The sequence below is a fragment of the Schistocerca gregaria genome, chromosome 2, assembly GCF_023897955.1.
Source record: "Schistocerca gregaria isolate iqSchGreg1 chromosome 2, iqSchGreg1.2, whole genome shotgun sequence".
In the NCBI taxonomy this organism is placed as follows: domain Eukaryota; kingdom Metazoa; phylum Arthropoda; class Insecta; order Orthoptera; family Acrididae; genus Schistocerca; species Schistocerca gregaria.
The window spans coordinates 826,717,728-826,740,450 of NC_064921.1; the positions used below are offsets into that span (position 1 = coordinate 826,717,728).

At 44.7% G+C, this 22,723-nt stretch overlaps 1 protein-coding gene across 1 annotated transcript in view; it reads left to right on the plus strand.

The window, feature by feature from the left end:
* The window catches only part of LOC126335999 (nuclear receptor subfamily 2 group E member 1), a 178,873-nt gene that overhangs the window by 120,333 nt on the left and 35,817 nt on the right, over positions 1–22,723 (plus strand). The window contains exon 4 of the mRNA XM_049999477.1: positions 18,090–18,332. Coding sequence (XP_049855434.1) covers positions 18,090–18,332 — 243 coding nt within the window. The remainder of the gene's footprint in view (positions 1–18,089; positions 18,333–22,723) is intronic.

Consider the following 22,723-nt stretch of genomic DNA (forward strand, 5'->3'; position numbering starts at 1 on the left):
TTCCAAGGGAATTGCTTATGAAGAGTGGGTGCCTCCTGGACAAACAGTTAACCATCATTACTGCAAAGAAATTTTGGAAAGACTTCGTTAAAGAGTTCTTCGTGTCCACGATAATGCGCCATCCCATACTGCTCTGTCAGAACAGCAATTCTTAACCTCAAACAAATTTCAGTACTACAACAGCCACCTTATTCACCAGATATCACTCCATGCGACATTTTTTTTATTTCCAAGAGGCAAAACGGCGGTCAAGGGACACATTTTCAAACAATACAAGATGTCCAAAAAGCTGTGGCGAGGGTCTTGGAGGATATTAAGAAGATGAGTTCCAGAAATGTTGCCATCAATGGCACAAGCGCTGGAAAAAGTGTGTGCAATCAGAGGGCAATTACTCTGAAGGAGACAACAGTAAAGTTGACTAAAACAGTAAGCGACATTTTTTTCACATCAGTCTCATTTCTTTATTGTCGCACATCATAAGTAAAAAAAACATTAATTGATAACATTATTTGTTAGAACAGTTAAAAATGTTACTGGCAAATAAACCACAATAACTGAAGGTACATTTCTATGAGAGGCAAATGACATTATACAGCGTAAAGGACAAAAAATGGCTCTGAATACTAAGGGACTCAACATCTGTGGTCATAAGTCCCCTAGAACTTAGAACTTCTTAAACTTAACTAACCTAAGGACATCACACACATCCATGCTCGGGGCAGGATTCGAACCTGCGACCGTAGCAGTCGCGCGGTTCCGGACTGAGCGCCTAGAATCGCTAGACCACCGCGACCGGCCAGCGTAAAGGAAGCTGATCACATATTGTGTATCTAACCGCTAAGCAGGTTTGAGATAATTGTCCTTATTATTACTTACAGACGTTAATTTTTAGCTAAGTTCCTCATACACTCCTGGAAATGGAAAAAAGAACACATTGACACCGGTGTGTCAGACCCACCATACTTGCTCCAGACACTGCGAGAGGGCTGTACAAGCAATGATCACACGCACGGCACAGCGGACACACCAGGAACCGCGGTGTTGGCCGTCGAATGGCGCTAGCTGCGCAGCATTTGTGCTCCGCCGCCGTCAGTGTCAGCGTTTGCCGTGGCATACGGAGCTCCATCGCAGTCTTTAACACTGGTAGCATGCCGCGACAGCGTGGACGTGAACCGTATGTGCAGTTGACAGACTTCGAGCGAGGGCGTATAGTGGACATGCGGGAGGCCGGGTGGACGTACCGCCGAATTGCTCAACACGTGGGGCGTGAGGTGTCCACAGTACATCGATGTTGTCGGCAGTGGTCGGCGAAAGGTGCACGTGCCCGTCGACCTGGGACCGGACCGCAGCGACGCACGGATGCACGCCAAGACCGTAGGATCCTACGCAGTGCCGTAGGGGACCGCACCGCCACTTCCCAGCAAATTAGGGACACTGTTGCTCCTGGGGTATCGGCGAGGACCATTCGCAACCGTCTCCATGAAGCTGGGCTACGGTCCCGCACACCGTTAGGCCGTCTTCCACTCACGCCCCAACATCGTGCAGCCCGCCTCCAGTGGTGTCGCGACAGGCGTGAATGGAGGGACGAATGGAGATGTGTCGTCTTCAACGATGAGAGTCGCTTCTGCCTTGGTGCCAATGATGGTCGTATGCGTGTTTGGCGCCGTGCAGGCGAGCGCCACAATCAGGACTGCATACGACCGAGGCACACAGGGCCAACACCCGGCATCATGGTGTGGAGAGCGATCTCCTACACTGGCCGTACACCTCTGGTGATCGTCGAGGGGACACTGAATAGTGCACGGTACATCCAAACCGTCATCGAACCCATCGTTCTACCATTCCTAGAACAGCAAGGGAACTTGCTGTTCCAACAGGACAATGCACGTCCGCATGTATCCCGTGCCACCCAACGTGCTCTAGAAGGTGTAAGTCAACTACCCTGGCCAGCAAGATCTCCGGATCTGTCTCCCATTGAGCATGTTTGGGACTGAATGAAGCGTCGTCTCACGCGGTCTGCACGTCCAGCACGAACGCTGGTCCAACTGAGGCGCCAGGTGGAAATGGCATGGCAAGCCGTTCCACAGGACTACATCCAGCATCTCTACGATCGTCTCCATGGGAGAATAGCAGCCTGCATTGCTTCGAAAGGTGGATATACACTGTACTAGTGCCGACATTGTGCATGCTCTGTTGCTTGTGTCTATGTGCCTGTGGTTCTGTCAGTGTGATCATGTGATGTATCTGACCCCAGGAATGTGTCAATAAAGTTTCCCCTTCCTGGGACAATGAATTCACGGTGTTCTTATTTCAATTTCCAGGAGTGTATTTCAGTCACTGTTAACCTTAACTTATGGCCTTTTCTTATTAAAAGGTTCCTTTACGTTATATAGTGTCATTTGCCTCTCATAGAACTGTACCTTCAGTTATAATGGTTTACTTGCCAGTAACATTTTTAGCTGTTGTAACAAATAATGTTATCAATTAATGTTTATTCTTACTTATGTACAGTACACTTATGCCTTTTATGGAATAGTAATTTCAGTGACTTATGGTTTTAATATCATTAACAGTCCGAATTATTGTAATAAACTATCTTCCATAATAATCTAAGTTAACATATTCTGGTTTTAAGCCAGTATTACTCGCCGCGCTCATGCGCGCGACCACCCGCTGAGCCCGTTTATGTGGCCTGTCGGCACAACAGTAGTAGAAGTGGCGCAGCTTTATGAGTATGTGCCGTAGTACTAACATTTTAAGTTTGACAAAGCCAATATCTGACATATTTTAATTTTATATCGTGACGTTTCTGAAGAAGGCTACATTATTATAGCCGAAACCTAGGTAAAGTTTCTTTCCATATGCAACTGGAGGCTGCAATTTAATGTAATTACTTACGAATTACAATTACGAACAACGTAAATTTGAAAGAACACGTAGAAAATGTTGTGGGGAAGGCGAACCAAAGACTGTGTTTTATTGGCAGAGCACTTAGAAGATCAACAGATCTGCTAAAGATACTGCCTACATTACGCTTGCCTGTCCTCTTTGGGAGTACTGCTGCGCGATCTGGGATCCATACCAGATAGGATTTACGGAGTACATCGACAAAGTTCAAAGAACAGCAGCACGTTTTTTATTATCGCGCTATAGGGGAGAGAGTGTCACGGACATGATACAGGATTTGGGATCGACTTCATTAAAACGGGATTAGCCGAGCGGCCTTAGGCGCTGCAGTCAGGGACTGTGCGGCTGATCCCGGCGGAGGTTCGAGTCCTCACTGTGGCATGAGTGGGTGTGCCTGTCCTTAGGATGATTTAGGTTAAGTATTGCGTACGCTTAGGGACTGATGACATTAGCTGTTAAGTCCCATAAGACTTCACAAGCATTTGAACTTTTTTTTTAATCTTCTCGCGAAATTTCAATCACCAACTTTCTCCTCCAAATGCGAAAATATTTTATTGACTCCGACCGACATAAGGAGAAACAACCATCATACCTAAATAAGGGAAATCGGAGCTCGCAAGGAAAGGTATAGGTGCTCGTTTTCTCCGCGCCCTGTTGGAGAGTGGAATAATAGAGAATTACTGTGATGGTGGTTCCATCAACCCTCTACCAGGCACTTAAGTGTAATTTTTAGAGTATCCATGTAGACGTAGATGCAGATATCCTGGAAGTGAGGCAATAACCGATGTGGCTGTAGTATGCGGCAGTTGTAGAAGTTTCGTGAGGGCTGTTGCCCTCCAGGCCACTGACATTCGGAGGTCTGATGACACAGCAGAGAAGACCTCTCCGGAGGTTCTGAGCATGCAGGTGCGACGACCGACTGCGGCCAATGTCCGTTTCCTGGTGCCCCGTTGTTGGCTGCTAGCTCAGCTACAGTCCATCCTGTTACAGTAACTACAACTCTGTTAATGTTATTTGATGAGCGAACGTGCAGTTGATACTGCTCATATTCATGCATTTCCCTGTATCTCAACAATTTCTGTGGTGGCGTCATTATATTTCAGGCACAGTGCAATCTAAGATACTCTCTTGTGTGGTCAGTGAATTTGTGAGTGATCCAAGCAAATCCACCCGGAAAAAAAATCACGCACCACGAAGGAAGGACGGAAATCGGGAGATATGGTGTACATATAGAGATAAACAAATGTTTAGAATTTCGGAAAAATTCAGACTGTTTTCCCACTGCTGTCTGAGGCGTCTCCAGATACGTCTTCGTTGGACATAGGTGTTCATTTAGAAGTGGAACTCATCACTGAAGACAATTCTACTCCTATAAGTGAGACCTACGGTGTACCGTAGGTCTCTAGAAGAGCGTAGCGTTCCAAAGGATTGGAAAAGGGCACAGGTCATCCCCGTTTTCAAGAAGGGACGTCGAACACATGTGCAGAACTATAGACCTATATCTCTAACGTCGATCAGTTGTAGAATTTTGGAACACGTATTATGTTCGAGTATAATGACTTTTCTGGAGACTAGAAATCTAGTCTGTAGGAATCAGCATGGGTTTCGAAAAAGACGGTCGTGTGAAACCCAGCTCGCGCTATTCGTCCACGAGACTCAGAGGGCCATAGACACGGGTTCACAGGTAGATCCCCTGTTTCTTGACTTCCGCAAGGCGTTCGATACAGTTCCCCACAGTCGTTTAATAAACAAAGTAAGAGCATATGGACTATCAGACCAATTGTGTGATTGGATTGAGGAGTTCCTAGATAAAAGAACGCAGCATGTCATTCTCAATGGAGAAAAGTCTTCCGAAGTAAGAGTGATTTCAGGTGTGCCGCAGGAGAGTGTCATAGGACCATTGCTTTTCACAGTATACATAAATGACCTGGTGGATGACATCGGAAGTTCACTGAGGCTTTTTGCAGATGATGCTGTGGTGTATCGAGAGGTTGTAACAATGGAAAATTGTAGTGAAATGCAGGAGGATCTGCAATGAATTGACGGATGGTGCAGGGAATGGCAATTGAATCTCAATGTAGACAAGTGTAATGTGCTGCGAATACATAGAAAGATAGATCCCTTATCATTTAGCTACAAAATAGCAGGTCAGCAACTGGAAGCAGTTAATTCCATAAATTATCTGGGAGTACGCATTAGGAGTGATTTAAAATGGAATGATCATATAAAGTTGATCGTCGGTAAAGCAGATGCCAGACTGAGATTCATTGGAAGAGTCCTAAGGAAATGCAATCCGAAAACAAAGGAAGTAGGTTACAGTACGCTTGTTCGCCCATTGCTTGAATACTGCTCAGCAGTGTGGGATCCGTACCAGATAGGGTTGATAGAAGAGATAGAGAAGATCCAACGGAGAGCAGCGCGCTTCGTTACAGGTTCATTTAGTAATCGCGAAAGCGTTATGGAGATGATAGATAAACTCCAGTGGAAGACTCTGCAGGAGAGACGCTCAGTAGCTCGGTACGGGCTTTTGTTAAAGTTTCGAGAATATACCTTCACCGAAGAGTCAAGCAGTATATTGCTCCCTCCTACGTATATCTCGAGAAGAGACCATGAGGATAAAATCAGAGAGATTAGATCCCACACAGAGGCATACCGACAATCCTTCTTTCCACGAACAATACGAGACTGGAATAGAAGGGAGAACCGATAGAGGTACTCAGGGTACCCTCCGCCACGCACCGTCGGGTGGCTTACGGAGTATGGATGTAGACGTAGATGTAGATGTAGATTCCAGGATGAAGACTTGTCTGGAGACGCTTCGGACTGTGGTCGGATACCAACTGACTGTCGCCTGCCATAAGGCCCGACAGACAGAAGTCATAGTCTGGGGTGCCATTTATTTTCATAGCAGGACCCCTCTGGTTTTCATTCGCGGCACCCTTATAGTGCAGCGGTGCGTTAACGATAATCTACGCCCCATTTTGTTGCATTTCATGGCAAGCTATCCTGGGCTAACATTTCAGCAAGGTAACGCCCGCCTGCAAACTAGAGTTTCTGCTGCATGTCTTCGTGCTTGACAAACCTTACCTTGGGCAGGGAAGTCACCGGATTTCTCTCCAACTGAGAAAGTCTGGAGCGATTTTGACGATTTAACGCGATAGTTGGACAGAATTTGGCACGATATCCCTCAGGACGACATCCAAAAACTCCATAAATCAGCGCCAATCCCAATAATTGCTTGGATAAGGGTCACAGGTGGAACAACCCGTTATTAACTTGCTCAATTTGTGAAGCCTTTTATCTTGAATAAATCATCCAATTTTGTTCTGAAATTATAAATATTTGTTTGTCTGTACATGTACATCATGTCTACCGATTTCCGTCCCATTCGGATAATTCCTCCGTGTTGCATCGTTAGTTTTTTCCGCCCTTACAGTTTACTTACCCTACACATTCAACTTTTCACATGGGGCTGCTAGCGCCCACAAAAATAGCCTTCCTTCAAAAACTTCTTTTCTTACTTTACGTATAAATTTGCCTGTGATGTAGAGATTCTTTGCTAATGTGGTAGGGTACCTTGCGCTTACTATTGAGTGACACACTTTCTCGAACTGTTGCCCTCAAGACTACTCTTGCGGCGTCGCCATCACAGAGAACGAATGGAAAGACGTAGCTGGCTTAAATCTTCTATGAGCTTTAGTAAAACACGTTTGTCTGAATGGTCACGTCCCACAGCATTTGTTATAGTACTGTAAATATTTTGGCTTTATTTCGTCTGTAGTATAGCACAATTTTGCAGTTTGTTTTACACGAAAACAAAAACAAAATATTAGTTATAAACATCGATAAAATTTTGAAATGCGCTGTGCCTTCAGGACATAAAGTTGTGCCTAGCGACTTTACCAACGTTTAGATTTTTTATAAACAAAGTTTAGAAACACTGTGTATGTTTCTACTTTTACTCCTCTTTATGTACGCTAAAGTATAGGCCTATATTTACATTTGTACTTCGTAAGCCCCCTTGTGGTGTGTGGCGGGGAAAAATCATTGTACTTCTACACTCCTGGAAATTGAAATAAGAACACCGTGAATTCATTGTCCCAGGAAGGGGAAACTTTATTTACACATTCATGGGGTCAGATACATCACATGATCACACTGACAGAACCACAGGCACATAGACACAGGCAACAGAGCACGCACAATGTCGGCACTAGTACAGTGTATATCCACCTTTCGCTGCAATGCAGGCTGCTATTCTCCTATGGAGACGATCGTAGAGATGCTGGATGTAGTCCTGTGGAACGGCTTGCCATGCCATTTCCACCTGGCGCCTCAGTTGGACCAGCGTTCGTGCTGGACGTGCAGACCGCGTGAGACGGCGCTTCATCCAGTCCCAAACATGCTCAATGGGGGACAGATCCGGAGATCTTGCTGGCCAGGGTAGTTGACTTACACCTTCTAGAGCACGTTGGCTGGCACGGGATACATGCGGACGTGCATTGTCCTGTTGGAACAGCAAGTTCCCTTGCCGGTCTAGGAATGGTAGAACGATGGGTTCGATGACGGTTTGGATGTACCGTGCACTATTCAGTGTCCCCTCGACGATCACCAGAGGTGTATGGCCAGTGTAGGAGATCGCTCCCCACACCATGATGCCGGGTGTTGGCCCTGTGTGCCTCGGTCGTATGCAGTCCTGATAGTGGCGCTCACCTGCACGGCGCCAAACACGCCTACGACCATCATTGGAATCAAGGCAGAAGCGACTCTCATCGCTGAAGATGACACGTCTCCATTCGTCCCTCCATTCACGCCTATCGCGACACCACTGGAGGCGGGCTGCACGATCTTGGGGCGTGAGCGGAAGACAGCCTAACGGTGTGCGGGACCGTAATCCAGCTTCATGGAGACGGTTGCGAATGGTCCTCCCCGATACCCCAGGAGCAACAGTGTCCCTAATTTGCTGGGAAGTGGCGGTGCGGTCTCCTACGGCACTGCGTAGGATCCTACGGTCTTGGCGTGCATCCGTGCGCCGCTGCGGTCCGGTCCCAGGTCGAGGGGCTCGTGCACCTTCCGCCGACCACTGGCGACAACATCGATGTACTGTGGAGACCGCACGCCCCACGTGTTGAGCAATTCGGCGGTACGTCCACCCGGCATCACGCATGCCCACTATACGCCCTCGCTCAAAGTCCGTCAACTGCACATACGGTTCACGTCCAAGCTGTCGCGGCATGCTACCAGTGTTAAAGACTGCGATGGAGCTCCGTATGCCACGGCAAACTGGCTGACACTGACGGCGGCGGTGCACAAATGCTGCGCAGCTAGCGCCATTCGACGGCCAACACCGCGGTTCCTGGTGTGTACGCTGTGCCGTGCGAGTAATCATTGCTTGTACAGCCCTCTCGCAGTGTCCGGAGCAAGTATGGTGGGTCTGACACACCGGTGTCAATGTGTTCTTTTTTCCATTTCCAGGAGTGTATAATTGCCCCCACCCCTTTTCATTCACAAATGGTGCATGATCCGTAAGCCACAACATGAACTCTAATTTATTTTTGAGTCCTCGACAAGCCACCTGAATGTGTCTGGCAGGCATCCGTATATCGTGCATGCTAGAAAACGACTCGCAAAACCTCAGCGAGTACACACGACATGTAGGTATTAGTCAATATGCATGATATGTTCTCGCTTTCTTCAAACTGATACGGAACCGATACTTCTGTGGCGGAGAGAGCTGTGAATTCTGTTTGTTTAGACCAGTTTCTTTCTACGGTAGGGGGGGGGGGGGCGGTGGGACTGGGGAGTGGGCAGGGGGCAGAGCAGCTGCCCTGCTATGCCCCTTGCTACGTATTGCCCTGACTGATGCGTAAAACAAAATTTTGCAGGATGCAGTATCCCACGTGTGTGAACTTATAAATCGTTACTTCGTGAGTCAGAGACTATCATAGACTCCGACACATCCTTTAAGACACAGTGTTGATACACTTAACAGAATGGAACTGCTCTATTTGAAATTTGGCTCTAACATGAGGTCCTAAGATGGAGAATTGCTATAAAATCAATTAATAAATATATTTCAAAACAAATGATAATGAAAATTAGATGAAGGGACACTATCTACTTTAAATGAAATTCAAATAAAAATAGACTTGTGATTTATTACAAAAATCGATTATGTAGCCAAGAAAACCAACAGACTGACAATACGAATCCAACATGTTATACTGTTAATCAGCACAACTATGATGTCTAGGGAAAGTAATGGACGTAAGCTCCACTTTCCCTCAATAATGTGGATAAACATCACGAATCTGAGCTCTACTATGCACTTGTGGGTTGTCCGAACTAAAACGACAAGAACCTATTTTCTTAACTGGATTCTAACGGCACTATGGCGTCGGTGTACGCTTATTAAATGGTAAACTACCACCTAACAAGCCGGTGCTGTATAATATGCTCATCAGTCACTTGTCGTCTCGACAGACGTCAAGATACGGGGTCAGCACGAGATCTGCACCAACCTCAAATCCACGGATCGTGCAGCAACCTAAAATCCACGGATCGCGCTAAGTCGTCGACACGACATCCCAGCGAACACCAGAATGTTCGCCCCCTTAGCGATCGAGCACGCAATGTTGCCTTTGAGCCTACCGACCGCAGAGTGTTCGCGATCATGCGTCCTTGCACCCGACTTCTCCATTTGCGACGGCACGGCAGCTAGCACCAATCAGGCAAAATGTTACCTACATCTGTCCAATGGAGTGAAACTGCAATGTTAAATAATATCCAGCAACGGAATGTATCAAGTAGAGAGCCAATCAGGACACACCCTCCTCTCAATGTATGTAGCGGAAATTCCCGTCTGACGTCAAGGGGCGATGGACGAATCAGAGCGTTGTTTATACAACTCAGAACTTCCATCACGCCACGCAAACACGATGGGAACTCCATGAGACCCCGTTCCCACAGCAACAGACCTGGCTTCTTCAAGAATAGTAAATTCTCTTCAGATGTTATACGGTGGTGACCGGCCAGCCCATAATCTCGAACCTGCTAACAGGGCACCGGGCAATACCGTACGCCACAACAGCGAAAATCTTGTCCTTTGAGTGACACAAGAGAACCATGACCCTCAGTCGAGTGTCTCTGCCACCCACGTAAGCCAGAGACTTAATCCTTTGTGTGGCGAGCCGACTGCCCCGGTTATTACCAGTGTTTTATGCCTCGGTCATTCCCCCAAGTCCTGGGGAAACGAACTACAAGGTTCTGACCTCCACTCCTTTTCACATTCGTAAGACATCGGCAAAAATAAGCCGTGAGTGCGTTAGCGCTAGAAACAGTGACTGGGGCTAGGAGTGAACCCTTATTCTTTGGCAGAGTACATTGGTGTTTAGCTGTAAAACTGGTTTAATTTCAGAATTATTGTCAAAGCAGCATACGAATTTATATTGATTGTGACAAAAATGGTTCAAATGGCTCTGAGCACTATGGGACTCAACTGCTGTGGTCATTAGTCCCCTAGAACTTAGAACTACTTAAACCTAACTAACCTAAGGACATCACACACATCCATGCCCGAGGCAGGATTCGAACCTGCGACCGTAGCAGTCGCACGGTTCCGGACTATTGATTGTGACATGACACTTCCAGGACAGTTGCCAATATAACGCATTACGTCCTGGTTAGTAGAAATAATCCTGAACATAACAAAATCAAATTTAAGTAGAAGGTTCTCTACAAGATTATTCTCACTACTATGCTGTGAAGTTGGCCAATATTACGACAAATAATCCGATTACGGTTCTAAGTTCGGTACTATTTCGGATGACAATCAAGTCTACGGAGGATAGTTAGTTTTTGTGACAAGATGAGTAAAAGGTTACTCAAGGTTTCTCGAGTTCACAGTGGACGCAATCTGGTGGACCAACAAGTTTACGCCTGTTTAGCAGCAGTTCCTTTTAGCTGCATTGTGCTGTCGGCTGCATGGCTGCTGTTGCACTCTGAAAATCCTATAAAAAGCTAATCAAAATCTTTATTTATTTTATCAACTGAAACTGTCCTATGTTTCCCGTTAGGTGAGAAAACATACACACATCCCTAGACTGGAAAATATGGCGATATGCACGTACATAGATGGTGCAGCGTGTATACCTCAATGCCCTCTGAGTTCTCGCAAGAACAATTAACTACGGGGCCGTTTTGTTTCTCCGCTATCGGAGATTAACGACTCTTCACCTAATTTATAGTTGAATGTCAGCCAAAGTGAACGCAAGGTTCACACAAAATTCCTCTTTAAGCATCATACAGAGCATGTTGCATCCTGTTGTATATTTGATGCTGGTTCAGAGGAGAGTCCACAAAGTTTTCGTTATTGTCTCTTTCATAGCAAATTGTCCCCCACCTGTGTCTTTTCGTGCTTCACGTCACTTCTTTTTCAGACCAATGGGAGCGTACCTTTCATCTGGTGGAAACTACCCCTGCCAATCGCAAAGGACCAACCATTAACTGCTTCGAAATATCGCCCCTTTCTACTCCTTCCGAGTTTATTTCAGCCAATCGGACATTTAGTGCCCGATCCTGATACTTAAAAGTTACACGCATACATCACGAGTGTACCACGAGCATTTCACATGGTCAACTGCGTTGCTGGTGTGTTTGTATCCATCTGGAAATTCCCCAATGCAGTTTTCTAAAGAATTTCTATGTCGTAAGGAGCGCTGGCCCACTACTTGCTCTCGTCAATGTATCGCCCGGCGCGTTTGTTGTCCCTCTCGCCACGGGTCATCAATTCCTTTTTGGAAGTGTTCCATTGTACTCGGGCGGTGACGGCGCAACTCGTTTCTGTCCCCAAACTAAACGTTTCCTCCAGCAGCTTTTTGCACCTTTTGCTCATTGACATGTAGGACTTGGGTTTGTTGTGCTAACACCGTCCAATTGAGTGTCATCCCTTTTCATTACATACTGTACATTTTGATAGGCATATCTGCTCATTATCACCGAAGTATGTCTGGTGACATATTCATCTCCTTGTTATGACATATAAAATCTCTCATGTAAGGTGCGAAATTGACATTCATTCAATCTGGCACCTTACAAGGTTCCCATGAGTTCCCTTGGCCGCTTCTGTACACTTTGTATCAAATTCATTACTCAACATTAAATACAGTACCTAGAGTTAAATAATATGATGAGAATCATGTGTTCCACACATTTCCAGTCATGAAAAGGAGCAAATAGAGTTAGCTTATTAATAGAAAAAGGCAAGTTAGACAGCTTGTAACCTTTCAAGGATATCTTGCTTATGTTTAGGGATCCCACTTCTAGCCAGATAATAGTTCCACATTAGCTGTACGCTAAAGCCAGCAAAATAATTCACATTATTGTAGTAGTGTGTTTCTAGCAAAGGAAACTCTCTATTGGACTCCCTCAGATTTAGTGGTAAATGGTCCAGTAGACAGCCTTTCAAAAACTGAACACAGATCAAGCATAAAAACGGGGAGAAAGTGTACTTAACTGCGAAAAAAGAAGCAAAATAGAAACAGTGAACGGCCCAAGCAACACCGAGCAAATTGTAAGGATCAAATCTTCGTGGCAATGTTGTCATAATGTTGGACTGCAATGTGGGAATTCCGTCTGCAAATCTCTCTCCTGCCACCTTTTTTCTCACAAAATTACGAACTTTTCATCCAGTCATTGAAGTGTCTGTTCTCCTTCTGTAGTCTTGCAAATGTCATACTATACATTGGTTATAGAATGTGTCATGTGGTAAGAGTCTATTACGTTAGCAGATAAATGTGTTGAATAGTGAGAGGAGGCGAGGTACCGCATAGACCTCTCACAGAAATGAAGACAACAAATCAATGGGTGTAAACTACATTACAACAAAGGAATTCCAGAGTCAAAAGCTCCAAAGCGATACGCAAGATGCATGACGTGTGGTACTTGTGTAGAACAAATAGGAAGTACATACGTATGGAAGCCCCTTCCTTATACCTCACAGTTGTAAACAGCACGACACAAACACAGATTTGAATACAGTGAACAGACACGTCAGTGACCGTCCAGATAGTTCATAATTTCGTGAAATATATATACTGAATGCGGATCTCCCCCTTCCTAGTCCAACACCGTGACCGCATAACCATGACGCACATCTTTAGCCTGGACCGTTCACTGTTTCGATTTTGCTTATTTCTTCACAGGTTAGTAAACTTCTTCCTGTTTTCATGATTGATCTGTGTTCAGTTTTTGACTGGCTACCTACTGGGCCACCTTACTGAATACGAGAGGGATGCAATGGGTATTTTTCCTTGTAATCGTTTTATGTGGTAGAGAAAATCATTTCATATTTTGATCTGTTCAGGGGAAGTTTCTATTTTTATATAAGAAAAGCATGGTCACTGATGGGTCGTTATATAGTAACTGCATTCCATTTGATTTATTACCCCCATTTATCTCTTTATCTGTATAACACTAAAGTATCTTCACATCTTTGCAAATGTCGACAGTAAACGCTGAGTGTCTTGTTTGCCCACTTTATAAACTTCTCCCTTAAGCCTGCATTCAGAACTGCTCTGTTCTTTCTAGTATTTGTTTCTCCAGTAGCATTAGTGGAGCGTTAACCCTGATAACCTGAAAGAAGATCAACTTCTTATACTATCGATTACCGGTTTCGGTAAGTAAGTACGGTTACCTTCTTCAGGTCTGTGAATGCATTCATACAATGTGTAATTATACAGAGATAAAAGTAATATTCACTGTGAAATTATACAGAGATAAAACTGAGTGTACAATACAGTTGCTTTGTAATAGCAAAACCGTGTTACAGCATACCTCAATCAAAGGTTATTATATGTCTCCTACACCATCTGTGCAAGCACTGTTTCTGAGATATTGCCAGTTATCTGAGGGACGAGATGAACGATGCATTGGCAAGTCAAGGTTAAACCACAATACAAGAGATCGTCTTTTGTGTTAACTAGATAAAACACGGCATTAAATTTTGTGCCGGAAGTTGTTTTATCCAGCTGATCTCTGCAGTTTGCGACAATTGCAGATTAGTAACATATTCCCACTGTTACCGAATTCGTGCCATTGTTGGTCTGTAAAGATAACGTGGCCTAACGAGGTGCATTGGTACCCTTACATATGTAGACATCGGGCGACATGTCCTTTCACACTCAACATTTTTCAGGTATTAAATTTTCTTATGTGTGAACAAATGATGATATGAATTGCGGGCAATGAAGACAAATACAGGTCACAGGCAAGATACCCTTAACATAGCAAAGTAAACGAGCATTTTGAGTCGGTGTCATGCGTGAATCTAATTTGTTCACTATCGATAGATTTTTATGTTTTTTGCTGGTGTAACATGTCATTAACTCATTGACATTAGCCTTTACATTAATGTCGTCATCGTGAGACTATTTTTTTTTTTAAGCAGTAGACACCTGGAAGAATGTGAAGCCACATATCGGGACTTTGACATGATCAATCACATTGTCTGACAGTTGTTACTACGTGAACGGTGTTATCCTCTATCACTGTAATTATTCTATTATTTGTTTATATGGTAATCACTTAGGTTGTCATCTGCAGCATAGATTGATATTCAAATGATACAGTGGAAGCCCATCTTATAACTTATACGTCTGCATGTTTTTATAATTTTAATAATTTGAAAATTATATCTGGAATTTTTTTCTAATTTTTTATTTATTGTATATCAGTATGTGGAAATGCACCAAGTTGTAAAGCATCTCCTACATAAGCGCACTTGTGCAAGTGAATGTAAGAAGCAATTTTAGCTTCTGTTTTAAAAATTATTTTGTAATAATTATAAAAAAAACGGTGGTTAGTGATATTTTATCGACAGGTAATAGGAATCATGTTGTATTAAAATATATAAATAATTTTATATACGTGAATACACTACTGACACCCGACAGCAGTGTCAAATCTGTGTTTATTGTAACCAAAAAAACGAATTCATTCCAGGTGTAATTTTTACCAAGGTCTAGGCTACTCACTAGGCAGATGTGCTAACCACTACGTCACCACCCTGACACAGTGGCTTTTGCACAACTGCACAGACTACCATAGCATGCCACCCTCATCAATCCATATTTCCATTCGCGCCCCAGCCAACTTCTGTTTTCCCCTAAACTCAAACAGCATTGCCATAGCTCTTGAACTGTACCGTAATAGCACGTCATCATCGAAAGGAACACGGGATCCTACTTGAAACCCAGGCATAGGTGTGCTTTAATCAGTGAAACTACATGGTCCCACTTATTCCATGGAGTGTATTACAGTGACAATGTACGAATTTCATTAAATGGTTTTAGTTTACTGAAATTTTAACGGGAAGAGGAACAACATTGTAATAAAAACTGAATACCTTTCTCATGAGTATCCAAACACGTGGTGAATGTGTGGGGCGGCGAAGAAGTCGTCGAATGAGTTGTTTGAATGTTCATTTCACGTAACAGACTATTGCCGATGCAACATATGTGGGACGGCGAAGAAGTCGTTGTTTAATGTTGAATGAAAGTTGAACATTGCCACCTTAAATCACGCGAGCCTGGCAACTAATTTGGTGGCCAGTCAGAAAGCGAAGGGAAACTTACTGACCTTAGTTCCCAGTCTGCACGGCCACATTCCTGTACAGCCCAGCTAAACGAAAAATATCCATAGTTCTTCACGGGATTAGGGCTGCTTTAACAAAATTTAAAGTTCCAAACAAGATTTTATTATCTTAAAGGCTCACACAAATTACTCGAAACTTCTGAAAATGATAAAGACATTAAATATTGTTAATTCAGCCAACCGTTTAATAGTTCAGAGGCGACTTCTACAGCAAGTTCCTCCCGAATAGTTCATTACTCTAACGGTGCTCTATTAATAGTTCGCAATAATGTTAAAAAAAAGATTAATGCTCGCCTTAAAAGTGGAGTTAGTCACCACTTGCCACGCGGAATTATACTTCACACGGACGGCACAATAACAGTTTGTTACCGAAGTCTAAACGATCCAGGACGGTGTACAGTCCTCGCGATTTTCAATGTCCGTTTACATTGCTAAGTACGCACATGTCACAGCCCGCTATGACGTCACCCGAGGCGAGGCGCGATCGGACGTTACGCTCGCGTGGACTAGGCGTTGGTCTAATGCGGAGTGAGCTTACTACTGCCTCTGCCGCTCTTTTTATATAGCTCCGGCGCGTACCGCCAAGAGAGCATCTGTTCTTTCCATTCCTATGCAGATGCCTGCAGCCTCCAAATGATCGCTATCTCAGGCACATAATCTTAAATATCACATTTAATAATAGCTTTACAAACTTCTCAATTTTTGTATACATACATCTGAGCAGTACAGAAGCACGTAGAAAATCTCAGCCCGCTAAAATTAAAACTTTACTCTCTAGAATTTTTACAATGGAACTAACGGTAGATTGTTACCTCTGAACCATAGCTTTATCAAGACTTGTATCAGCTGTTAATTATGCTACAAGACTAAAACTTGGTGTAGCTTTGTTAATTGTCCTATCTGATCATTGGTCTTAAAGAATTTGTTTTATCATTAAAATTTAAAGTACTTAATCTATAATGCTTATGTACATTTTACTCACAAAAGTAGTTTTTACTAAATTACTAAAAAACTAGAAGAGGTAACTGATTGTGGTATTTCCATTATTATTATTAGGGTGAACTGAAGCATCCTACCAATTTTCAATATTGTAGCTCTATTATTTCGCGCCTCTGATTTTTCCGAAAAACGCGGATTCTGGAGTCAATTTTAGTTTTATGGTTTTGGAAACCAGCACCACTCATTAATGACTTCTTACTGCACCTTCTCACCAAATTTTGGCTTCCTAGCGTCATTATTTAGCGCCTCCTATTTTTCTTTCAAAACGTGAATTTTACGTAAACTACTAATTTTATAACATTAAGATTTGTTACCTGAAACATTATTACATAGAACTATACTTTAACAAAGTTTTACACACAAATCTTAATTTTTACTTTTATGTTAAATGTGGTGCAATACTATATGCAGGCGCGTTACGATGACGTGACGCTACTAGCAGTGAACTAGGGTAAGCCCCGTGCACTCGCTCGCCTCTGTATCTTATACATGATACAGCGCTTGCTTTGCTTCAAATGGTGTAAAATCGTATGCATATCAGTGAATCCTACCCTATTAAAAGTGTAAAGGGGTCCAGTGAGGAACGTATTATTGGCTTTAAGGCACGATTCAGTGTGCTTGTGCCAGTGACGCAGGGTCGGCATGGTTAATCGGATGTGGCAAGGTTAAGTGAAGGGGTGGCTGGATGTCCTTCCTGCTGCCACACCGTACCCCTGAGATGGAATTAGTGTACCCCCAGGCATGGTTAATCGGATGTGGCAAGGTTAAGTAAAGGGGTGGCTGGATGCCCTTCCTGCTGCCACCCTGTACCCCTGGGATGGAATTAGTGTACCCCAAGGCATGGTTAATCGGATGTGGCAAGGTTAAGTGAAGGGGTGACTGGATGTCCTTCCTGCTGCCACACCGTACCCCCGGGATGGAATTAGTGTACCCCAAGGCATGGTTAATCGGATGTGGTAAGGCTAAGTGAAGGGGTGGGTGGAAGCCCTTCCTGCTGCAACTCCATACCCCCGGGATGGAATTAGTGTACCCCAAGGCATGGTTAATCGGATGTGGCAAGGTTAAGTGAAGGGGTGACTGGATGTCCTTCCTGCTGCTACCCTGTACCCCCGGGATGGAATTAGTGTACCCCAAGGCATGGTTAATCGGATGTGGCAAGGTTAAGTGAAGGGGTGGGTGGATGCCCTTCCTGCTGCCACCCTGTACCCCCAGGATGGAATTAGTGTACCCCAACCGTCTGCACCTAGTGTAATCCATGCATTATTGTGAATGTGTTCAGATGTCTGCTAGCTGTGTAACTGAGGTGGGACGTGGGGACCAGCCCAGTATCCACCTAGTGGGAAGTGGAAAACCGCCTAAAAACCACATCGAGGCTGGACGGCACTCCAGCCTCCGTCGTTAGTCCACCGGGCGGATTTGATCCGAGGCCAGTGCGCTTACGGCACGATCCAGTAACAGTATTATATTAATACATATGTTACACACCTTCCATCCCTGTTTATTTCTGAGACAAAATGAAACGGTTGTTGCAGCCGTGCAGGAGGAACGGGGACCCCGCAAGGGACGCAAACGGCAGCTGTCGCACGCGCATGCGCAGAAGGCTGGGAGTGGCGCGGAGGCGGCGCACGAGTTGCCGCGCGCGACTCCTGCCGCCGCTGCAGCCGCTGCCCCTGCGATTTCCGCTGCTCACTGCTTCCCCCCATCTGCCAACCAGTTGCAGGTGCCGCCGCCAGAGGCGCTGGAGCGCTCTCCGCTGCATCCTCTGGGACAGTGCGGTACGTCTGACGGTGCCTTTACAGCGCTCAACGGCGTTGATTATGTTGTAGTAATAAAATTTTTATAATCATTAGGCCATTAAAGGAGCGGACAACATTAAACACATAGTACAATTCAATTCATAATTTGAAGAACAATGCGTTAGTTATAAGTATTACAGAAATAAACGAGGTTTGCGAGAAAAATAAAGAAAGTGACAGCACTGTCAGCAACGTGGCAACACTCTGTTGTTCTGCTTGTGTGTTCATCCCTTTCAAATGCTCAGTCTGAGTTTTAGCTCCATGTAGCCATCAAGTAATTTTTGAGAGCGTCATCAGTGAAGTTGTGTTTTTGTTGTGTGTTACAAAAATGGAACAGTGGAATTTAGAGCAGAGTTATACAATCAAGTTTTGTGTTAAACCTGGGGAATCCGGTAGTGTGACCTTTGCAAATTTGAAACAGGCCTATGGGTAACATTTCGACACCACAACCCCTCCCCCCCCATCCCCCCCTCTCCCCCAGGGGCTCATGGTTCTTTCATGAATTCGTGCTTGGCACACACAGAGGACCCCAAGATATTGCACCCCATTCTTCCTACCTGGGCTGCATTTCCTTCACTGTGCTCCTTCCTTCCCATCCTGGCTCTTTTCCCGCCGCCCCCTCCTTCCCCTCTCTCTGGCTATCCACCTGGATCCCTGTATTCCTTGCGATTTTGTTCCTGTTGCCTGTTCTTTCATCTTCTTTGGCGTTTTTGGCCCCCCTTCTCTCCTTTCTTTTTCCTCCATCCTTTCATGCCATAGCCCCCCTCTGCCCTGCTAGGTCACCAGCGTGTGTAGCCTGTCCATATGGTGGGGCTGTTATGTACACATCTGGCTGAGCCCCCTGACAACACAGGGATCACACTACTGATATCCAAGCTGTTCCCTTCCGACCTATGCCAAGGAGTGGTTGCATGTCATCCTGCAGCATCGGAACTTCCGACAATGGCGACCATGCCAAATGGCCTTTGCTATGGCTTGGTGGCACCAATGGGAGTGGATGGTATCAGGGCGGATGCTTGGCACATGAAGCATAGCAAGGTGCAAAAATTAGGAAGTCGTCAAACGGCCATCTCTTCGAGGGGTAGTGGATCATTGAGGAGGAGGAGATTAGTGTTTAACGTCCCGTCGACAACGAGGTCATTAGAGACGGAGCACAAGCTCGGGTGAGGGAAGGATGGGGAAGGAAATCGGCCGTGCCCTTTTAAAGGAACCATCCCGGCATTTGCCTGAAGCGATTTAGGGAAATCACGGAAAACCTAAATCAGGATGGCCAGAGACGGGATTGAACCGTCGTCCTCCCGAATGCGAGTCCAGTGTGCAAACCACTGCGCCACCTCGCTCGGTGTGGATCATTGAATGCTGCTGCGTATGACCCTGCAGCCTTCTCTTCCCTGGGAGGAAGGCCAGGCCCACCGTCTTGGAATGAAACACTTTCCTTATTGCCTGGTCTGTACTAGGGTGGATGGGGACACATTCACCGCCACAAAGCCATTGTTTTTTGTGGAGAATACTGAGAACAAGTTTGGCGAAGTAGAGTCTCTCAGTAACATGCAGTTGGGCCCCCTGTTGATCAAAGCTTCCTCTGCCACCCAATCTGCAGCCCTTCATGCTTGTGATCACATTGGCTACGTCCCTGTGTCTGTTACCCCTTACCAGTCTCTGAATGTGGTCCAGAGTGTGGTTTTCCATAGAGACCTTGTACCCTCCCCCTTCCTAATCGGCCTACTGGATATAACTGCGACATAACTGACCATGCTCGCTTACACTTCATGACAATTTACAGTGATTAAGGCTATCATTAACGAAGGGAAATAGCACCAGTTAATTGGAATTAATTGGAGGAAAGTGTACAACAGACCCTTCTGAACGAAGAATCTTTTCTAAACCTAACCTAAGTACTGACGATAAATTTGAAATGGGTGGAATATAGTGCAATCGCTCATGAACCACACACGGGGGAGAAGTGTACCACGTAATATTTACTGCAAAAGTTACTGATAATACAAAGAAAACACTGATAAGCTAAAAAATGGAATAATTAAACGGTTGCTAGGCCGCCAGGGCAATGACTTTCCAGAATCTTAAGAAAGGTAATGGCAAAGAAATTTAAGTAAATAATCACTGGCGTGGTAACAGAAGGTTGTCACGCCATTCCACAACACAACATTTCACGAAAAAATAAATGAATCAGAAAGCACTGAAGTTGCAGTTACTTATTCTGAAACATTAATTTTTTAAAGTAACGTTAAATGGAGTTCCTGGTTAAATAAATGTAATTAAAATTTGGATACGTAAAAAATTACTTTCAGTAACGCAAAATTTAGAAAAAACAAGAAGTTTAGTTTTCGTTATTGAAATACTGAATTAAATTTACTTTAAGCAAATGAGCAACTGATTTTACTTTTAAAATAACAACAATAAAATACACACCAAATCACTCTCAAAGCTCAATACAGAATAAGTGAAATTGTGCACTCTAAATTTGTACTGTATCTTTAGTTATTAGTTTTGGCAGTGAAGTTTTACGTTAATTTAAGTGAATGAATCAATACTCAAAATCACAAATTAGTTAAGCCTCTGTTATGAAATACAAGACTGACCAGTTACTGAGGCAGAAAATTTAGACTGAAACTGATCATTAGCAAACACAGAAAGTGTCAGTAAATAGTTAATTATTTTCATACGATACTCTGTGATTGCATGGAAAGTTAAGGGACCCTGCTTAGTTATAAAGTCTGATGACAACGACAACACAAGAGCCCCACAAGTTTTAACTATTGATAGTTATTATTCAAGTTAGTCATACTTTGTGAAAAAAATGCAACTGAGTAAAGCCTCTACAATACTATATCTATCTGTTAACAGTTTTACAGTGTTGTAACTGTGCGGACGACGAAGAATGTAGCCGACGACAACGCTGAGCTTCCGTTGTTGCTGCTGCTGTTGTTTGAGAGCCTCGAGTTGTCTCCAGAGCCACGGATGATTAGGGGACAGGCAATAGTTAGAATTGCAGCTTCCTCCGTCAGTACATGCCTGCCTTGCTCTCAATACTTGCGGGTAAATGAATCAGGAGCGACTAACTGCTGCAAGCATAACTGCACACCGCGTCTGCGGGAGCGCCCAACAAACGCTTCGGCATTTTTCATCACTTAAAGTCTCCTTGGGTAGTACCCAGTAATTTGCAACATTTTCCTCATAATTACAATCAATTATATACAGTCAGAAATAAATGTACTATTATATCGATTATGAATTAAGTATAGTTTCTGTCATAAAGCTTACAGATTCAGACGTACAGTACAAGTTATCAACGGATATTAAACGACGAGTATTTTGGAGAGTGCAGAAGGTATTTATCTGCATTTTCGTTGTTTCAGCTTCATCTTACAAACTGACGAGGAACTCTAGGATAATGTGGAGCGTCGCAGTGTTCATTTTGTTCGACATGTGCAGAAGGGTCGTAAAGACAACTGCACCGATATCGGCGCCTTTATTCTGGCTTTCAAGGGGGAAACACTCCCAGAGAGGGTCAAGGTTTTGTCTTACCTCTGTGACGTGAAGCCGTACACCTCCCACCTATGAAGTGTTTTCAGTTTTTGTGTTTTGGGCATATATCTTCCCGCTGTACGGCGGCCCCTCTGTGTGATGACTCTGACCACCGACTCCATGAGAGAAGCCCGTGTTCTGCCACCTGTGTGTGTCAACTGTCATGACAGCAACTCTCCATGCTGGCCAGATTGCCCAGTTTACTTGAAAGAAGATCCAAGAGTACAAGTCCCTTGATCGTCTGTCTTATGCTGAGGCTCGCCAAAAACATGACAGGCTACTCCCAGTGTCGCTTTCTTCTACTTTCGCCCCTGTTACATCCATTCCCTCTCCTACATCTTCCCTACCCCAGCCCTGCCCCCCTCCTATCTCCTACCCCCCTGCAGTTCCCACGCCGTCCCCTCTGGGTGCCGCTCCCCCTCCCTGGCCGAAGAAGTGCTCCCCTTCTTCAGCACCAACCAGTGACAGAGCTCCCCAACAGGACCCCTCCACCAACGTATCTTTCAGGCTGGGGGCCTGCTACCACAACTCAGCTACGGGATGCACCATCTGTGTGGCCCAAGGACATCCGCCCTCTTTTGATTCTGGATCTTGCAGAAGTCTGTTCTTCCTCTGTGCTTTGCCCCCTCAACCTCCAAAAGAGAAGAAACTAGTCCCAGCACTAGGCCCCCTCAGTGCCCCCACAGGTGCCATCTCTCCCTTCGCAATTTGAGTCTGCCATCTTATTTATGGGTGTCACCTCATCCTCATTGATGACAATCACTGACCCAGTGACATGACCTCTTCTCGGCTTCTTTTTGTTTATCCTGGACACATGATAATCC